This window comes from Hypanus sabinus, chromosome 21, assembly GCF_030144855.1.
Source record: "Hypanus sabinus isolate sHypSab1 chromosome 21, sHypSab1.hap1, whole genome shotgun sequence".
NCBI classification, from domain to species: Eukaryota; Metazoa; Chordata; class Chondrichthyes; order Myliobatiformes; family Dasyatidae; genus Hypanus; species Hypanus sabinus.
In genome coordinates this window covers 25,891,158-25,912,661 of record NC_082726.1, presented here as the reverse complement: position 1 = coordinate 25,912,661, position 21,504 = coordinate 25,891,158, and the positions used below count along the sequence as shown (strand labels likewise).

The 21,504-nt window shown below is 37.1% G+C and overlaps 1 protein-coding gene across 2 annotated transcripts in view; it reads left to right on the top strand.

The window, feature by feature from the left end:
• Positions 1-21,075, top strand: part of LOC132378894 (secretory carrier-associated membrane protein 5) — a 66,868-nt gene extending 45,793 nt beyond the window's left edge. For both annotated transcript variants that reach the window (XM_059946185.1, XM_059946186.1), the window contains exons 5-7: positions 77-178; positions 5,707-5,824; positions 15,942-21,075. In XM_059946185.1, the coding sequence (XP_059802168.1) occupies positions 77-178; positions 5,707-5,824; positions 15,942-16,139 (418 nt within the window). In that variant the 3' untranslated portion in view covers positions 16,140-21,075. The remainder of the gene's footprint in view (positions 1-76; positions 179-5,706; positions 5,825-15,941) is intronic.
• The last annotated feature ends 429 nt before the right edge of the window (positions 21,076-21,504 follow it).

Here is a 21,504-nt window from a genome sequence, read left to right as displayed (position 1 = left end):
TTTAATCGCAAGGTTGTTAACACTGGTAATTGCTAATTGTTTGAAAATGTCCTCTGTCATCTGTTTGTACTTTTAGGTCAGATAGTTCCTTCAATTTTATGGCATTCTTTTTTACATTCATGGCCCAGCTGGTGATCAGCATTATTCAAGCAGTAGGAATTCCTGGCTGGGGAGTCTGGTAAGGATTACTTTTTTCATTGCATGTGGAACTGTAACAAACTGGTTATTGCTGCCATTCACTTGAAATTGTGTTAAATGGGATCAATCAAAGGGGTCTATTCAGAGAAAAGCAGCCAATGACATATAACTACGATGTCAAACCCAACTTTTAATACACTGCAAATGTTTTGAGGTTGCTATTCCAGGTGGATTTTACTTTATGTAACAGAAGATTTTGATTTCCAAACTCCACTGTACATCTGTCTTTTTGATCCCACTCTTTGCAAGTCCCACTTCGAACAGTGTTTTCAGAGTGAAAAGGCAGAGTTAGAAGTCAGGTGAGAGCTCAGGGTGAACTTTCCCAAAGTTCCTGACAACATTTCAGGGAGCAGAGTTGCTGCTTCACAGCTCTGGTGATCTGCAGCAAATCAGAGGACATAAGAGACTGGAGCACTCAGTTGGTAGGTTGATTGACTGCTCTAAGTTACCTCTAGTGTGGAAGTGATTGGTAGAATCTAGGGAAATGTTAGTGGGAATATGGGGAGAATGAAATGGGATATGTGCAACTGTGTGCTTGATGGTCTATCTGAATTTGGTGAGCTGAAGGGATTAGTTCCTTGCTCTGACTCTAAATTCACTAATTTCTTGAAATATTTCTACAGCAATGCTTATGCCAACCATATCATACTCAACTCTTTGGCTTATGAAGGAAGGCATTCCAACTGCCTTTATCACTACCCATCTATCAGATTCATAGAGCTTTGGATTTGCACCCGGAGGCCTCGCTGTACATCAACACGGCTAAAATATATGCAATGTACTCGGGTATGCCCTACCGGAATTTGACTTCCTAAAATTCTTTACTTCCTGTTTTGTCAGGATTAATTTTCATCTGTCACCACTTTGCCCAACTTTCCAGCTGATTTATGCCCCACAACTACCATCAATTTTTTTGTGTTGTCTTAAAAACTTACTGAGTATACCAACCAGGTCAAGTATTACAAACGACAAAGGCTGCAACACTGATCCCTGCAGTGCACCACTTGTTACATGTTTCTAGTCAGGAAAACACATTTGACCATTATCTTCTACCTCCCATCACCAAGTCAGTTTTGGATCCATCATGCTTCAGATCTCTTGTGCTTTAATCTTTCGGAACAGCCTACAATACTGTACCTTGTGAAAAGACTGAAAGCCCATATAAACCACATCTACTGTTCTGCTTTCATTAAATTGTAAATAAACTAGTGGTAAAATGCCAAACTGCAACCTCTGGGAGCTGATGAACCAGCTATGATCTATTTTGAGAATTTTTTTTGGTATAGTTTCTGCTGATTTGCAGTTTGCTAGAGGACTGTCCCAGAGGCTTTTGATGCCTGTTGCCACTGCTCTCTTTTTGTCAATGTGGGAAGAATAAGGTATAATGTATGAAGGGTTGTCACTGTTCAATCTTCATATTCAGTGATAAAGGGGAAAAAGTCTGTAAATGCTGGAAATCTGGACTAAACTCAGCAAGCTAGAAACATCTCTGGAGGGAAATATGGACATTTACTTTCCCAGATGCTGCTTGGCCTGCTGAATGTTTCCAGCATTTTATATTATTGTATACTACAGTGTTGGATTTTTAGCTTTCTGCCTTTTGGCATTTGAATGATGCATAAGCTGCAGTTATTGTGAATTTTTACAAGAGTCTAGGTTTTTAAAAAAAGATGAGAAGTCCCATGAGCATAACATTTCAAATTCATTAACAATGAGCATTTTGTTAAAGTATTTGACTCTAAATTTAATATCTTGGATCTAATGACAGCTGTATATTTAACCCACTGAAATTCAGTTGTATGAACAGCATTTTAATAATTAAATGCATTTAAATATTAATATACACTGCAAGTTAATTTGACCTGTTTGATTTGTACTGCTTTCTGAAGGAATTAATGTGCAGACTGCAGTAAGTTTAATTTATATTAATAAGAAACTCTAAAAGGTATCATAACTCATGAGTAGAACCTGGATTCTTTTAGAGTTTAGTGTATTTATATTAACAGGATTGAGTTAATGTAGTGTCTCAAGATGCATAGATGTACATTCAAGTTCATTTAAAAAGAATGGGAACAAACATGTATACATCAGAATTGTAATTCTTTCCAGTTTCTTCCAAGCAATTGCCAAGCATATTATTGGAAAATAACCTCCAAGCAGCAAAATAGCATTAATGAGTGAGACGTCAAAAGTTCTGATATGTGAAACTCCTGGTTAATGGGATGATCATTTGATGTGTATCATGTATTATATGATTGCAACTATGGAATCATTCACCTTATTTCCAATATTTTATATAGTGATCCCTTGAGTATCAAAGTTCTCTATCAGAAACCATATTTAGGAAGATCAAGGAGGAGTTTTGGAGAGCATCATTGATATAATTTAAAGGCTTGTCTAACATGAATATGGTTTTCTTGATAGCAAAATCATGCGTGTCATTATTTGCACAGTAATAAAGCATACACAGTCTTGCATCAGTTTTGAGATGCTTCCTTGAAAGTTGGGAATTAGTGATTGAAGGTACCTTTGTTAATTGTACATTGATTAGAACTCCAGTTTAAAACAGGAGGTTGAAAGGAGAGAATGCTGGCTTCTGAGATTGCAGCCAATGAGGCACAGCTCACTTTCCCATTGTGCCTTAATTTTTCTCCATCACAGTAAGATAGGGGTAATATCTCAAATTTATTTGACCCATTAACACGGTGTGTGGTGAGGAGGCAGAAGAAAATTAGAATCATAAATTCCTGGTGGGTTCAATTTGCACATAACACATCTCATTTCTAACCTAGCCAACGTGGAACTGATGGTGGTGCAAATCAGCTGAGACAAATGAGTTTTTGGATTCCTTTTGATTATACACCCTCAAAGTATAATTGGAAAACTTCAGAATCTGAGTTTTAAAGTATACTCTGCAGATTTTTAGTGGGAAAAAATCTTTGTAGGGCATCTATAATTTGTGTTATGCTTGATTTAGCAAAAAACTGTATTCCAACTTGTGAAAATAGATTTTTAACTTTATTTTTTGACAGTGTGACAAAAACATTGTTTGATTTGTTAACTGTGCATTAATATTGGTGATCTGCAAAGCTGTGCAATAAAATCTTGTGCTTTTTATATCCCCAATGAGTATACACAATTGCCAAGCAAGCATAGGTCTTCAATCCACTCTGTTTTTCTGCCAGCAAACATCAAAAAGATTTTTGATGGCCCAGTAATTGTCATGCAGTTACTATGGAGATCTGTCAAACATCTCCTTTTAAAGCCATTCCTTTTGAGCATGGAAAATGGGTCAAATGTGAAAGAAATATTAAAGAATGACTTGCATTTATAAAGCAACTTTCAAGACCTCTGAGATATCCCAAAGTACTTTATGCCCAAATAAGTACATTCCGAGATGTAGTTTTTTTTCTGATGTACAAAGCATTGCAGGCAATCTTTGAAAATCAAAATTCCAAAGTAAAATATAATAATAGATTCTTTAAAAAAGGTTGGTTTAAAAATAAATATTAGTTCTAATAACACATTATCAACAGGGAGTCTGAAGACCCACACTCAATGATTCAGAATCAATTTCTCCTCTGCCACCAGATTTTGGAGAGGTCTGTGAACCGGGAGCACTATCTTGTTATTCTCTTTTTATGCACTATTTATGTTTGTAATTTCTAGTAATTTTGCACTGTAATGAAACAAATTTCACAGTTAAGAGTGAAAATAAATCTGATTCAGTTCCTCAAAGTATAATTATTTGGGAGCAGATAAGATTTTGAATTTTGTTTGTAAGATGGAAGCAGTGATGGTGCAAAGGTCCCTAAGTTGATGCTGAAGCTTCTGATGCCCACAAACCTGACTCCAAGGCAAATGTGTTATCAGCTGAGCGCTAGTGATGCTGCTGATGTATTTAAGAGATTCATCAATATGACAAATCCATCACCTTTTAAATTATGTGGTAGATTTTTTTTAAAAAGAAATCAAACTGCATGAAAAGTGTGTCCTCATAAAAATGATGTTCTAAATAAATCCTTGGCTATATTCCAATCTGAGAGGAAGATTAAGTGAGCTGATTTTTGTCAAAAATGCAAGGCGTAGTTTAACATTTGAGAATATTGCTAGCAGCAAATAAATGACATAACTTTTATTAGTGCAGCTGTTTCTGCTTACCAAATTTGCATGTTGTGAATTAAATCATATTACTGTTAATCATTGCAAAAGCTCTAAAGCTTGTGTTCCATGAAGTGTATTGTATCTGTTATAATGTGCACCTGTTCATTATTAACATTCTTGAGTATTGTTTTATTTTCTCTGCAGGAAGAATTTTCCAGTTTACACTACTTTCTATATAGGAATGATATAAAATTAGTGTTTTTGATTCTGTGGGGTGGTTCTTTTTTAAAGGTTTTCATTGTATTCGACATTAAAAGCTGTAGCTTCTACTTTGATAGCAATTTCGATTTACATGTTATTGGTCTTGTTTGTACTGAGGCCAATTCTGCCTCACTCAGCTGAATGAGGGAGTGACTAACATGGCCCATACTTGCATATTCCACTGAAATGTGGTCTGTAGCTCTCCGTACAGAGGGGGAAGTAAAACCTACCATTGCTACCACAAGGATGGAATCTTTTATGCCGTGGTTTATTTTGCACCAAATGTTTGTGGGAATATTCTGTTCTCAAAAATGTGAACCAGATTGTGAGCTTTAAGATTCCCGAGATAACCTGGATAATCTACATCAGATTTAGTCTGGACTAATGCTCACAACTTGAAATGCCGTAAGTGGAATTCAGAGAGTGCTCAGATGGTTTCTTAGCCTCTCCTGGATACAATATACTATCCCATATCATTCACCATTAATACAAGAAATGTATCACCAAAGGTTGAAACCTGATACATTATAGAAGAGGTCAGTTTGGCAAGAGAACTGGTGAAATTAATCATTCAGCGGTTCTTTAGGTATATACTGTACCTAATAAAGTGGCCACTGAGTATGTTCATTGTCTTCCGCTGCTGTAGCCCATCCACTTCAAGGTTCAAGATGTGTAATCAGAGATGATCTACACACCAGTGTGTGGTTATTTAATTTCCTGTCAGTTTGAACCAGTCTGGCCATTCTCCTCTCATTAACAAGGTGTTTTCACCCACCAAACAGCCACTTAATGGATGTTTTATTTTTTACACCATTCCCTGTCAACTATAGAGACTGTTCGTATAAAAATCCCAGGAAAATCAGCATTTTTAAAAAAAATACTCAAACCATCCTGTCCGGAACCAACAATCATTCATGGTCAAAATCACTTGGACCACATTTTTTCCTACTCTTGATGTTTGGTCTGAACATCAACTGAACTCCTTGATCATGCCTGCATGCTACCATGTGATTGACAGATATTTGTATTAACGAGCCAGTGTACCTAATGGCCACTGAGTGTATATATCTTTGCTTGGGGTACTGTTATTAAAAATAATCAGTCCATTACTGAAAGCTAATGTTTTGTTTTTTTTCCTGGCAGTGGCTGGATAGCAACTATTTCCTTCTTTGGGACAAATGTTGGCTCAGCAATTGTGATGCTGATTCCAACTATAATGTTTACAGCTGTAGCCGTGCTGTCTTTCATCGCACTGACCAAGGTAAAGCTTACTTGATTGGACAGGAATATTGGGTTCTAGCTCCTCAAAACTAATGTTTTTGAAAAAAGGAATATTTTTAATAAACTCTATTAGTAATATTGAATGGTTTCACTTTCTTATTTTCTATTTTTCTTATCATTCTTTCTTCAATCTTTTTGTAGATTGTACTGAAATATATATTCTTTTTTGTAACATCGATATCTTCCATCTGACACCATATTTTACAATGGTAGACCATGTCCTTGTGTTTAAACTGGGATTCTTATAACATATAACATGCCACTACTTGTTTGTGACACATTCACATCCAATTTGAATTTGCAAATACAATATTCTATATGATACTTCACACTAGTGTATTAGGAGGAATGAGGAGAGATGCACGTGGAGGGTGCACTTTTGGTGTATCCTAGGCAGAGAAAGAGAGTGGGGGATTAATTTTGAAGGGTACAATAGAAAACATGAAATTTGAGTTTTTGTACATTCTTTTGAACTTTTGAAATTGCATCTGGTTTGTACAATTCTAAAGGTGATCAACAAATGCCTACTTCCACAATAAATGTGCCAATGAAACATTTGATTTTAGGCAATATTAATAATGTGTTCTGGTACCCAATGGTGACATGGATCTTGAGGCAGAATAGTTGGTGCAGATGAGATTAGCTTTGTCACCTATTTTGAAACATACCTGAAATCTATTGTTTCGTTCAATGATCAACACAGTCTGAGAGTGTGCTGGAGGTAGCCCACAAGTGTCACCATGCTTCCCACAGCTTACCTGCTTTGGAATGTGGGAGGAAACTGGAGCATCTGGAGGAAATCCACACAGTCACGGGGAGAATGTACAAACTCCTTACAGACAGCAGCAGGAATTGAACCACGATCGTTATCTAACTGCCACGCTGCCATGCTCCCGTGGTCACTCTATATAGTAGGGTCAGGAGGATCTGGGGTTATTGTAGAGGAAGTTTGCAAGGATAACGATTTCTATTTTTGACTGGCTGCGGGGGGCTGCAACTCCATCAGGATGGATGGTTGGGGAGGGGAGGATTTTGGATAATTGAGATTTAATGCATCTTAAATAAAGTGCTACAAGGAGTGTTCTTTGAGAACCAGTGTGGACTTCATTGAAACAATCCCAAATGGAGATAATAAAAGAATGGATGAGATTTTCACTTGCTGCTTGATTGTGGCTAGAAGCTTGGATATCTTGATAGACGAGATAATATAAATAGATTTAAATTGGCATTCTTTTTAAATATTTGTTTGAAGAAACATAGAAAATAGGTGCAGGAGTAGGCCATTTGGCCCTTCGAGCCTGCACCGCCGTTCAGTATGATCATGACTGATCATCCAACTCAGAATCCTGTATCTGCTTTCTCTCCATACCCCCTGATCCCTTTAGCCACAAGGGCCATATCTAATTTCCTCTTAAATACTGCCAATGAACCGGCCTCAACTGTTTCCTGTGGCAGAGAATTCCACAGATTCACCACTCTCTGTGTGAAGTTTTTCCTCATCTGGGTCCTAAAAGGCTTCCCCATTATCCTTAAACTGTGACCCCTCGTTCTGGACTTCCCCAACATCAGAAACAATCTTCCTGCATCTAGCCTGTCCAATCCCTTTAGAATTTTATATGTTTCAATAAGATCCCCCCCCCTCAATCTTCTAAATTCCAGTGAGTATAAGCCTAGTCGATCCAGTCTTTTTTCATATAAAAGTCCTGCCATCCCAGGAATCAATCTGGTGAACCTTCTCTGTACTCCCTCTATGGCAAGAATGTCTTTCCTCAGATTAGGGGATCAAAACTGCACACAATATTCTAGGTGCGGTTTCACCGAGGCCTTGTACAACTGCAGTAGAACCTCCCTGCTCCTGTACTCAAATCCTTTTGCTATGAATGCCAACATACCATTTCCCTTTTTCACCGTCTGCTGTACCTGCATGCCCACCTTCAATGACTGGTGTACAATGACACCCAGGCCTCGTTGCATTTCCCCTTTTCCTAATCGGCCACCGTTCAGATAATAATCTGTTTCCCTGTTCTTGCAACCAAAGTGGATAACCTGACATTTATCCACATTAAATTGCATCTGCCATGAATTTGCCCACTCACCTAACCTATCCAAGTCACCCTGCATCCTCTTGGCATCCTCCTCACAGCTAACACCGCTGCCCAGCATCGTGTCATCTGCAAACTTGGAGATGCTGCATTTAATTCCCTTGTCTAAATCATTAATATATATTGTAAACAACTGGGGTCCCAGCATTGAGCCTTGCAGTACCCCACTAGTTACTGCCTGCCATTCTGAAAAGGTCCCGTTTACTCCCACTCTTTACTTCCTGTCTGCCAACCAATTCTCTATCCACATCAATACCATACCCCCAATACCCCGTGCTTTAAGTTTGCACACTAATCTCCTGTGTGGGACCTTGTCAAAAGCCTTTTGAAAATCTAAATCTACCACATCCCTATCCACTCTACTAGTTACATCTTCAAAAAATTCTAAGATTTTAAGATTCGTCAGACATGATTTTCCTTTCACAAATCCATGCTGACTTTGTCCGATGATTTTACCTCTTTCCAAATGTGTTGTTATCACAATTTTGATAACTGACTCTAGCATTTTCCCCACCACCGATGTCAGACTAACCGGTCTATAATTTCCCTGTTTCTCTCTCCCTTTTTTAAAAAGTGGGGTTACATTAGCCAACCTCCAATTCTCAGGAACTAATTCAGAATCTAAGGAGTTTTGAAAAATTATCACTAATGCATCCACTATTTAGGTCTCTATTCATTGGAGCATAGAAGGTTGAGGGGGGATTTGATCGAGGTATTTAAAATTTTGAGAGGGATAGATAGAGTTGACGTGAATAGGCTGTTTCCATTGAGAGTAGGGGAGATTCAAATGAGAGGACATGATTTGAGAGTTAGGGGGCAGAAGTTTAAGGGAAACACGAGGGGGTATTTCTTAATGAGCTTCCTGTAGAAGTAGTGGAGGCCAGTTCAGTTGTGTCATTTAAGGTAAAATTGGATAGGTATATGGACAGGAAAGGAGTGGAGGGTTATGGGCTGAGTGCGGGTAGGTGGGTCTAGGTGAGATCAAGAGTTCGGCACGGACTAGGAGGGCCGAGATGGCCTGTTTCCGTGCTGTGATTGTTATATGGTTATTTCTTGGGCTACTTCCTTAAGCACTCTGGGATGCAGACCATCTGGCCCTGGGGATTTATCTGCCTTTAATCCCTTCAATTTACCTAACACCACTTCCCTACTAACATGTATCTCCCTCAGTTCCTCCATCTCACTAGACCCTTGGTCCCTTACTATTTCCGGAAGATTATTTATGTCCTCCTTAGTGAAGACAGAACCAAAGTAGTTATTCAATTGGTCTGCCATGTCTTTGTTCCCTATGATCAATTCACCTGTTTCTGACTGTAAAGGACCTACATTTGTCTTGACCAATCTTTTTCTTTTCACGTATTTATAAAAGCTTTTACAGTCAGTTTTTATGTTCCCTGCCAGCTTTCTCTCATAATCTTTTTTCCCTTTCCTAATTAAGCCCTTTGTCCTCTTCTGCTGGTGTCTGAATTTCTCCCAGTCCTCAGGTGTGCCACTTTTTTTTTACCAATTTATATGTTTCTTCTTTGGACTTGATACTATCCCTAATTTCCCTTGTCAGCCAGGCGTGCACTACCTTCCCTGGTTTATTCTTTTGCCAAACTGGGATGAACAATTGTTGTAGTTCATCCATGTGATCTTTAAATGCTTGCCATTGCATATCCACCGTCAACCCTTTAAGTATCATTTGCCAGTCTATCTTAGCTGATTCATGTCTCATACCTTCAAAGTTACCCTTCTTTAAGTTCAGATCCTTTGTTTCTGAATTAACTATGTCACTCTCCATTTTAATGAAGAATTCCACCATATTATGGTCACTCTTACTCAAGGGGCCTCACACAACAAGATTGCTAACTAACCCTTCCTCATTGCTCAATACCCAATCTAGAATGGCCTGCTCGCTAGTTGGTTCCTCGACATGTTGGTTCAGAAAACCATCCCGCATACATTCCAAGAAATCCTCTTCCTCAGCACCCTTACCAATTTGGTTCACCCAATCTATATGTAGATTGAAGTCACCCATTATAACTACTGTTCCTTTATTGCACGCATTTCTAATTTCCTGAGAAAGCATAGATAATTTCTTCCGGGAATTGGCTGTGGAAAATGAGTGAACATTACAATATAAATGTGCAAAGGTGAAGTAATGTAGCATGCAGAAATGTCAGTTGTCTAGCGGATATTATTTCAGCTCTTGCTTCCACAACCACATTATCAACCACAGACCCAATTCTCCAGCCAGTAATCATTGTTGTAAAACAAAAAGTGTTTATAAAGTCAGTGATGTAAGATATCAAAGCTAATTATTTAAGTGTTTTGCTTATTTTCTCAACCGCTTAGCAGCTGTCAGATTCTCTGATCAGGAAATACATCTTTTTCTATAAACTTCCTTGCACTTACGAAGTTACATTTCAAGATTTTTAGCTGCAGACTGTTTGTATGGAGTTGTTTTGTGTTTGCTTTGGACTGTCACGTTGATCAAATGTCTGCTTCTGAAGCATTTGCTTTGTAGCTGGACTGCAGTCTCTTAGCTGATTGAGTCAAAGGAGATTTGTGTAATCATGAAACTGGGTTCTATTAACATTGAATTTGTCATAAGGATATACTGCACAGAAATTGGCCCTTTGGCCCATGGAATCTGTACTATTATTAGCCATTTAGAATAATGGGATAACATTATACTTCCTGAAATGCTATCAACCTCCCTCAGAATCTATCACTTGCCTACACAGTAAGAGCAGTTTACAGTGGCCAATTAAGAGTCACGATCATGAAGCATAAAAAAAAGGCTTTTAGTTCACTATATCCTTAAAATAACTATTACACTGTTCCATTTCTGTAGCCTTCTCTGCCTGTTAATGCAGGTGTACACTGGATACTACTAAAATGTTGTAAGTACCTACCTCCACCAAACAGTCAGGTTGTCTGTTTCAGAGTTCAGCTATGCTCTGGGTGAAAAGTTCTTCCCTGAGTTCCCTCTACACTACTTCCCCCTTACCCTTAACCTGTGCCCTCCACTTTAGACCCCTACAAGATGGATTAAAATTTCTACTGTCCACCTTATCTATGCTTGTAAATTTTGTATTCCTTGATCTCCTTCCAGCTTTTTCCATCTCTCCTCAAAAGTAAAACATTTCATTTTAGCAATGTCCTGGTAAATTTCTCCAGTGTGGTCACATCCTTCCTATAGTGTACCACCCAGATCTGTGCATATTTCCTAATCTTCCACCCTGCACTTGAATGGCACTGTGAATGTGGGAAGGTGTGGTGGAAAAGGCAGTGTGTCGCTAGAAGAATATGTGTACTCCACAGAAAGAGCACTATAGGTTAGGAATGGACCTGGGTCACTGAAACTGAGACAAATGCATGTTGAAATTTCCATTGTTCCAGGTGTCTGATATATAGATCTACAAAAGGGAAATATACATCTGTAACAATTTTAAGAAGCTTGAAATTGTCCAGAAACTGAATTTGGTTGTTCAATGAATCAGAGTTATTTATGAATGGAATAAACCAGAAACCTTTGAAGCTAGGTGTTGTAATAGTGTTATGCTAACTTCTATACTACCATGTCATACCCACTTATTTCTGGATTCTCTCTTTAATGAAGAGCTGCAGTTCAAACCCTTGACATTCAGTTTCCAATAGTTCATGTGGCTTTGGATAGCAATAGGAAGGGAAGTAAATGGGTGAGTCTAGTTTATGTCAGTCTTCCAGGATCCTAATGTTTTTTTTAAATGTCTTCAGGGAAGTAACTAATTTTGATTTTTGTCACACTCTTTCAAAACCCTCCCATTGTTTAATACTTCGTGGAAAACAAAAAAAAGGTAGTTTACTTTTGTCAGGAACTTTTGCAATCCAGAGCTATTCACTGTGTATGATTAATTAGAATAATGGTTCATTGCAGAATTCCTAATGAGTGCAGCTGTCACATTTTGGTGAATTCAATTAAGATATCATTAGTTTTGTTGCCAGTGTAAACAAAAGTCATGTCCTCTAATTAATTTCAGTTTAATGTCCACAATACTCTGTGGCTGCATCTTCTCTGTTCTCTGGCTCTTTGACATGAGAATTATAATGCTGTTTTCCAGCAATTAGTAAGCCATGGAATGTTTGATGTAAATAATTTCTTGTATCTTGCACTAAATCTTTTAATGTAAAAAGATCATTTGAAGTTTACAGCAGAGATAAAGGTTAATACAGCTTGGAACATCATAGTTCAGTATTAGAGTGCTTTAGTTAGATCTACAAATTACCAATATCAGGCTTCTGTACATTCAAGTCTTCAACAGAAATGGCAACATAGAAATGTGGTGCAGAAATTAAAAATAACTTGTGAATCTGGTGTCGCTGAGGCACATTGGATTTGCTGAAATGTTGTACAATTCAGTTAATAAAATATAAACCCACAATAATTGTGATCCTCTTTCAGGATAAGAGATGGGTGTTTAAACAAAACTATTTGGCTTTGATCCAGCCCTTCAGTATTGATTCTTTACTCAATGTCGAACAGTGCTATAAGAGCTGCATTAAACAAATTGTGACCAACCTTAAGAATTGCATAAGGTTTCTTTCTTTCTTTTTGTAGTTGCAACCTGTCTACATTCTGTGTCAAGTGCCTTGCCTAAACTTCCCAGTATGTCTCCAAATATTTAAATCTATCTTGTCTGTTTTCTTTTGAAAAGGTATTCCACAATTCTAAATCATAGATTTGTTACAGCACTGCAGTATATTACTTCACATGGTGAACTCAGTGATTCAGTGCCATTTGTCTTATTCTACTGCTCTTTCCCTGGCTCTCTGCAAATGATTTTCCCAAATGCATATACAATTCCTTTTGCAAAGTTTTCAGTTATTATTCATCCTAGATTATAACTATTCGCTTGGTAAATCTTCCCAAAAAAATCATGGTATTCCCCTTTAATCTATTGCCCATAGTTTTAAATCTATGATTCCTAGTCTTTGAACCATCTGCTACAGGGAAGAGCTTCCTGTCAATCCTCTCATGATTTTGTACATCTGTCATATCTCATATCAGTTATGTTTTCTCCAACTCCAAGCTTTGCCACCTTCAGCTTAAAGCTGAAATCTCTGGATCTGTTCTTGAAGCACTCTTCTGAACCTTTTATAGGCTGTTTGCATCATTACTGTAGTGTGTGATTAGATGGTTTTGGTAGCTGTGCTTAATACACATAGAACACATCAACTCTACACTGTGAGGAAGCTAAGAACTCAGTGTTATTCCAATGAGTTAATGGCATTTAAATTGACCACCAGCTGTGTACTAGTTTAAAATTCAACTCTTAGTTGGATAGTACATTATGTTTTGGTTTTATCACATTTGGGGAGAATTCTCTTTACATCACATGTTGCAGATCTAGTGTTTCGAGTCCTGCTTTAACCTAACACACAGTGCTGGCAGCAGCAGGTGCAGAGGAATGCTACAAGTCCATGAACCTAATGTAAAGATCCTTTCAAGTTATCCAAATGTTGTTAATTTATTACCACTCATGCATTTCTTAACAAATAGAAAATTACTTTTATTGTTTTTAGCTTCAATGTTTTTACTTATTTCAGTTAATTAAAAATGTATCTCTTGATTAAGATACCCCTGAACTTCAGCTCCCCATTCTAGACAAATAGTTCTTTAGAAAATTATCTGAAGATTCCCTGTACTGTGCTACAACTAGCTTGCTTATTTTGGTAGAGTATTAAAGCCAAGAGTTCTGTTGACAAATATGCTGATAGAAGAAAGAGCTTTTCATTTGGGTTAGCATATCAGAGGGAAATTGAAAACCTGGCTGAGTGGTACTACAACAACCACCTCTCACTCAATGTCAACAAGACCAAGGAACTGATTATTGACTTCAGGAGGATAAACTGAGGTCCATGAGCCACTCCTCATCAGAGAATAGGATGCGGAGAGGATCAGCAACTTTAAATTCCCTGGTGTTATTATTTGAGGATCTGTCCTGGACCCAGCAAGTAAGTGCAATTATTATGAAGAAGGTATGGCATTGCCTCTACTTCCTTTGAAGTTTGCAAAGATTTTGGCATGACATCTAAAACTTTGACCAACATCTGTAGATGTGTGGTGGAGAGTATATTGACTGTGCAGCAATACACAGCTCAAATCACATCAAGTTCTCTGATGACATGACCACGGTGGGTCTCATCAGCAATAACGACGAGTCAGCATACAGAGTGGAGGTGCAGCAGCTAACAGACTGGTGCAGAGCCAACAACTGGTTTCTGGATGTGAACAAAACAGATGTTTGTTGACTTCAGGAGAGCACGAAGTGACCACTCTCCGCTGAACATTGACTGCTCCTCTATTGAGATTGTTAAGAGCACCAAATTTCTTGGTGTTCACCTGGCGGAGAATCTCACCTAGTCCCTCAACACTGGCTCCATTGCCAAGAAAGCCCAGCAGCGTCACTACTTTCTGCGAAGGCTGAGAAAAGTCCATCTCCCACTCCCCATCCTCATCACATTCTACAGAGGATGTACCGAGAGCATCCTGAGCAGCTGCATCACTGCCTGGTTCGTGAATTGCACCGTCTTGGATTGCAAGACCCTGCAGTGGACAGTGAGGTCAGCTGAGAAGATCACCGGGGTCTCTCTTCCCACTATTACAGACATTTACACCACATGCTGCACCCGCAAAGCTAACAGTATTGCAAAGGACCTTGAGCACCCCTCACACAAACTCTTCTCCCTCCTGCCATCTAGCAAAAGGTACCAAAGCATTTGGGCTCTCACGACCAGGCTGTGCAACACTTTCTTCCCCCAAGCCATCAGACGACTCATACTCGGAGTCTCGACTGACATCTACATCATTTATTATTGTATTGTAATTTGTCCTCTACTGTGCCTATTGTCTTGTTTATTAATTATTGTACTGCCCTGCATTGTTTTGTGCACTTTATGTAGTCCTGTGCAGGTCTGTATTCTAGTGCAGTTTTTATGTTTTATGTAGTCTAGTGTAGCCTTGTGCTGTCTCACATAGTCTAGTGTCATTTTGTGTTGTTTCATGTAGCACCAGGGTCCTGGAGGAATGTTGTTTCGTTTTTACTGTGTACTGTACCAGCAGTTTATGGTTGAAATGACAATAGACTTGACTGGTTGCATCACGACTTGATATGGAAACACCACTGCCCTTGAATGGAAAATCCTACAAAATGAAAGTGGATATGGCCCATTCCATCACAGGTAAAGCCCTCCTCACAATTGAGCACATATACACAAAGCACAGTGGCAGGAAAAAAAAGCATCCATCATCAAGGATTCCCACCACCTGGCTATGCTTTCTTTTTGCAGCTGCCATCAGGAAGAAGGGACTAGTGCCACAGGGCTCACACCACCAGGTTCAAGTACGGTTATTACCCCTCAACCATCAGCTCTTGAACCGTGGGGATAACTTACTCACCATCACTGAACAACCTATGGACTTATCCTACAGCATATGGACTCACTTTCAAGGACTCACCTTGTGTTTGCAATATTTATTGCTTGCTTATTTACTTTTTTTTTATTGTATTTGTGCAGTTTGTTGTCTTTTACACATTGGTTATTTTTCCATCCTGTTGTGTGCAGTCCTTCAATTTTTTTTTCTTCTTAGATTTACTGAGTATGCCCACAAGAAAACTAATCTTAAAGTTATATATGGTGACATATGTACTTTGAACTCTGAATTTCTATTCCATTCTAACCATAATTTCTGATCGTTGTTTTGGGATTGTTAGAAATTGAAGCGGAAAATGTTTATTAGTAAATTGAACATTTGTGAGAAATTTCTTTAAAAGTGTGTGTAAGTGTGGGCTGATAACACAGACAGCTGAAGCAAATAGAAAGATTTGTTAAAGGGGGAACGAAATGGACTTCATTTCACAGTCACAGGTTTTAATGATGAATTGTCTTTGTTGCAATTCCATTCAATTGCTTACCTGTCTCTCCTGTAAAGGACTAATTTAAGCTTGACATTGTTTCTGGTCCTAGGTTCACAATTATTATCGTGGCAGTGGAGGAAGTATGAGTAAAGCTCAAGAAGAATGGACTACTGGGGCATGGAAGAACCCACATGTGCAACAGGCAGCCCAGCAAGCAGCTGTTGGTGCAGTCCAAGGGTCCATGCAGAACCCACAGTACACAGAATACTCAGACACTCCCAACTATGCGTACAACAACCAGATGTAAGCTTCCAGCGTTAATGCACCTTGTTGGTTTACAATGCATCTCCTGGATTCAGAATCAGGTGGAAAGTGCAACATGTTTTATTTTGTCAATATTGTTCAGAGATCAGGTGTTCAGAAAGCAGCTAATATTTGTGATGTACACTAGAATCAAGTCATGGTTACTGTAGAAAAATGTGCAAAATAGTTTTAAAAGATGTGGTTATTGATATTGAAATTGTGATATATAGGATCCTTCCAATTTAAAGAAAAATCATGCACACAAATGTAATAAGGGTAGTCCAATAAAATGATCATCAGATTATTTCTGCAGGCAAGTACAGTAAAATTCCTTGCCCACATAGCACTCCCAGTATTGATTACTTCTGCCGTATTTTAGATCAATGTTGTGATTACTTCAAGGCTCGTTTGTAGAATGCAGTTTATTAGCCAAAGTATGGAGATAGTGTATTGGCACAAAATTTAAAAAAAACTTAAAATGATCCATTTGTCATCATAACTTGGTAGCTGTATCAAAAGTTCCACAAGGTTCTGGTCATTCTACATATGCAACAAAGTGTTGCAAGGGGATCAATTTGTCCTTGGATTTCAGAACTAAATGTGTGCAGGAGTGTCTAGGAGTATGCAGTTATTGTCCATCCGTTCTTCAAATTCCACTGATCTTGCAGGATCTGAAGGTGCAGGGGTCAGTGGAAGTGACTGTCAAACTCCTCCACACATTTAGAGCTAGCAACTAAAAGTGAATTTCTCCCCAAGTGCCTAACATATCCTAATTAGATACTAAGTTCTAAATTGCTGGTAGAAGCATTGTAAGTTAAATAAAATAAATTAATTTCAAATTTTGTATCGAAGAATAACTGCGTAAAAATCCAATGCTGCTTTATGTGATCCTACATTGTTGAGCTAATGGATCAGACAATGCAAGAGGAGAATAATTTCTTGCAATTTTTTGTGCATTTTGCAGCATTTTATTGCTTAATATTTTAAATTAAATAGTGCTGTTCATATCCGAAAAACTTAATTTATATTGCTGCCTAACTCGTCAATTGCAAAGTCATTTTTTAAAACATTAACATTGGTCTAACTTCTCAGGAACTTGGCTGGCAACTTAATTTGGTTTTGCCTTACATCTAACTGAAAGCTGGATTAGGGGATCATAATTTGAAACTACCATTTTGCTTATTGTCACATAATTTATAACTGTACTGGTTATGTTTAGCCTGTAATCATTTTTGCTCATGTTAACTGAAGCATCCTCATAATTTTTGTAGAATTTCCCAAAAAAAAAACAATTGGAATAAGAGATGATGAACAGCACATTTACAGACAATATCTGTATTTATACTAATGAATATTATTTCCATTCTTATTTTAGAATTTTATACACCATTAACTCCTTTCAAATAGATCTGAAAGAGAAAGGTCATAGAAAGACATGCTATATATAGGATAAAATGATGGGGCTGGGACTAATGGTCTAGGGCTGTTGGACTAGATTATACATGTACAAGCAGTAAACATCATGGTTCTCATGTAGAGACTGAATCATAAATATCTAATTGGGTAAAGGTACCTTTAGTAAAGTTTGATTTTATTTAATTTATTAAAAATACAATTGCACCTACCTGTATTGGAAACCAATTCATCATTAGCAAGTTCAATGACTGAACTAAGTACAAACTGCAAGAAAATGTGGCATCCAAGACACAGGCAATGGTCAGTCAATACATCATTAAATTAAAAAGGGAGAAAATGCAAGTGCTTATTAACTGCTTCAGAGAAGTTGCTGCAAATTACAAAGGTCTCTTTTAAGCCAATAAATTGAATCAGTCTGTCGTAGCATTTGAATAACAAAATAGAAGAGTGGAGATAGCTGACTTGGAATCTATTATATAAAGGATGTGCTCCCATTTTGCATTCCTACAGATTTCTAAATTAATCTTGAACAGTATTGGGAAGAGATTTTAATCTGCAAAGCTGCCATGGTGTTCAGATCAAAAGCAATCTGTACCTGGGAAGGACATAGTGAATTAATTTTGTACAGTAAATATAATCTGAGATAAGAAAAAGTTAATTTTTTTGAATTAAAGTATAGATGTACATAAGAATATTTAAACTGGTCAGTGACTATGGTGATTGTGGCTTCGTACAGTTGTATAAATTGTTGTAGGAGCATGAATTATAGTTAGCTATTCTGCTGTTGAAAATTAAATGCGTACTTTAAATTTGTTATTTCTTGTTTTTACCCATGAACTACAGGAGAAATGCATTACGGTTCCGATTTGCTTAATAGTATTTTGGTTGTACACAAGCTCTCACCATGTATTTAAGTTGATCTCTACTTGGTTGGGTCTTTTCCTTCCTAACTCAGAAAATTGTGGAATTGTTTATTTCAGAGTCATTAGATAATGCTGCATTTGTGATATTAGAAAATTAACTTTATTTTTACAGGGACAAGCACTTTAGAATTTTGTCTTTGTAAAAGTGGGAATCATGATCATAATATTTTGTGGTGGAATACAACAGTTCTGTAGCACTTTCAAAGATTAACATTTCTCAGTTGTGTAGAATCATACAATCGTTAAATAAATTCCCTCTGGTTCTGGCATATGAACTGGAAACTCCTGCATGTTACCATAACATATGCAGCTGCTATAGATTTCTTTGTAGGATTGATTTTTGCATTGGGTACATTTCATTAAATGTAGATAATTGAAGTAATTGGTGATTGTAAAATGTTTATTGTGAAAATTAGAATGAACTTCAATGATCACACTATTCTTACTACAGCTTGATTATGACACTTTTTAAAAATTACTACCTTTTAATGTACTTCAGAACCTATATACTTTATTCCAACCCAAGCACAAAACATTGTGCTGTGGTAATTAAAAAATAAATGCACTTTTTCCTGTCATCTTTTAACCCCAGCACCCCATAGTTATATTGTGTTTCTGTTTATATAATTTTAAAAAGACAGGTGCTTACAAAGTACTTGGATAAAATATGCAGTGTAAAGCCATTTATCAATCACTAGGACCAATACTGTACCTTCCAGCATCTTAATATTCTGCAAGTAACAGGAATTATTGTACTACTCAATGAACTGTATAGAGAAGCTATTATTTTTCTGTATTTTCAGTAATTGTTTGCCCCTTGCATTTATAATCTGCTAGAAACTGCATATGGTTTTCTGCATTTAAAATAAAATAACCCAAATTGATGGAGGGATTTTGGTGCAAGCTGCTGATGAGAGCAATTTCTCAGCAGCTGAAGAATAACTGCAGTGAAGGAAATTTTCAATCAGAACTGTTTTTAAAAGGTGGTTAATTTCAGACACAGTGGGGTAAGATTTCTGATCTGTTTCTAGTGGGGGGGAAGAAACATCCGCATATTAAGTTCTTTCTCCCCTTTCACAGAAACTGTTTTCAGAGTTTTGCAGAATCCAAAATTTTCCTACAAACGCATCTCAATACTACTGCACTGAAAATTTAGTCAAATATTTTCTCCCATGCCATTCAAAAGTATTGCTATCTTTTGAACGTTAGCCTTACTTTGGGTAAATATGTCAATTTTATTGTTTCTTTCAGAATGCATGACAGTTTACATTGGGAATTTTATAAAACATTATAGATCACAATTTTATTGAGCTTTATATACCAATAACAGCAAAATTGTATTTCTCGATGTTTCTTCATTCCATTACCCAATTCTATTTAAATGCATTATGTACTTTCTTTTCCTTCCTACATTCAGTACTTGTGCTTTCTCAAGCGACCATCCAGTAATTCAGCAAACACTTCAATTCTTTTTAAACTCTTGGTTAATTAATTTTTTATAAATTAATACTTAAACTTTAAAAACTTAAAATATTGTTTTGCATCAGGGATTCTAACACTCTATCAATAAAATTAACTACATTGCAATCTTATAGCCTCATCTTCCAGTAGACCAGCTTGAATAACTTATTTGGATATTGTGCTATCATTTGGATGATATATATAAATGCACTATGTACTTTCCCTCCTACATCCAGTACTTGTGCTTTCCCATATGCCCATCCAGTTTATATATTTTTTTGCCGTTTTTTTGTCATGAAGCCCAGTTCTTTTTCTAAAGATGAGCATTTCATCATAAATTTCAAAGCTGTATCCCTCTCTCCTGCAGACCATAAACATGCTGGCATTTGCTGATTTATTTGTTCTATGGAAACCTGCTCATATAATAAAAATTAAATTGGGCTGAACCCAAGAACAGTTGTGTTCGAATAAACTGTAGCTTAGTGAAACAAAAAATGTAAGCATTGCATACAATAAAAATCCTCATTGGGTTGCACTGTCTAGCATTAGTAAATAACATTGGTCATTCAGCTATACTACTTAAATCATTCAAAAGTACTTGCAAACTTGCTTATTTTAATCTTGCTTTAATAGGACTTGTACTGAAGTTTAGGAAAGTTATCTCTGACAACTTTGTCTAGACTGTAAAACTAGAATTAATGTCCAGTATCTTGTAAATAATTATTTGAACCAAGTTGATGGAGTATTACTATGGGAATCTATAATGTGATTCCTTTGAGGTTAAATAATATATCACCTTAATAACCCTGATACTGTTGTTTTGATTAAAACACTTAACTACATTCACACTTCTAATAGTATTGTCTGACCCCTAAATTACACTTTCTGACTGCAGAGTGCAATCTGTTAACCAATTAAAAAGGGCAATTTTTTGAAGAAAAGGTTAATGTGTTTAATAGCTACTGCATTGTTGCATATGCTACTTAGAAGGTAATTGTCTGCATTGTTTTCACTTTTTATGGTAATTCTTCAAAATGGAGTATCTATATCTTTCCGGTTGAGAAATGATATCACTGTAATTCCAGTATGTCAATGTGTCAGTGTCGTTGTGTAGAAATAAATGGTAAAGCTTAGCCTGGTTATCATGTTTTGTCTTGAACTATCATTACAAATTCTTTCTTGCATCTTACCATACACATATCTGCATATCTCTCATTCGCAGCAGGGTTAATGCTGCTATTTATTGTGACTAGCCGAAGTAGGAATTACTTCCATCTTCAACTTGAAGCAAATTACTGTAGTTCCTTTACCAAGTATATTGTACTGTTTTAAATGATTCCTGGCCTATGTCTGCATATTAAAAAAAATCTTCATGACCACACATTCAACAATTAAGCAACTTGTCCAACAAGGCCAGAATCGATAGTCTGAGTCATATAGCAGAGAACCATTCCCTTTGCCTACCATCATGTGTCTAGAGTAACTCTATCGCACCAGCAGCCCAGGTTCAATTCCCTCAATGTCTGTAAGGAGTTTTGTACATTCTCCCTCTAAATACAAGGATTTCCT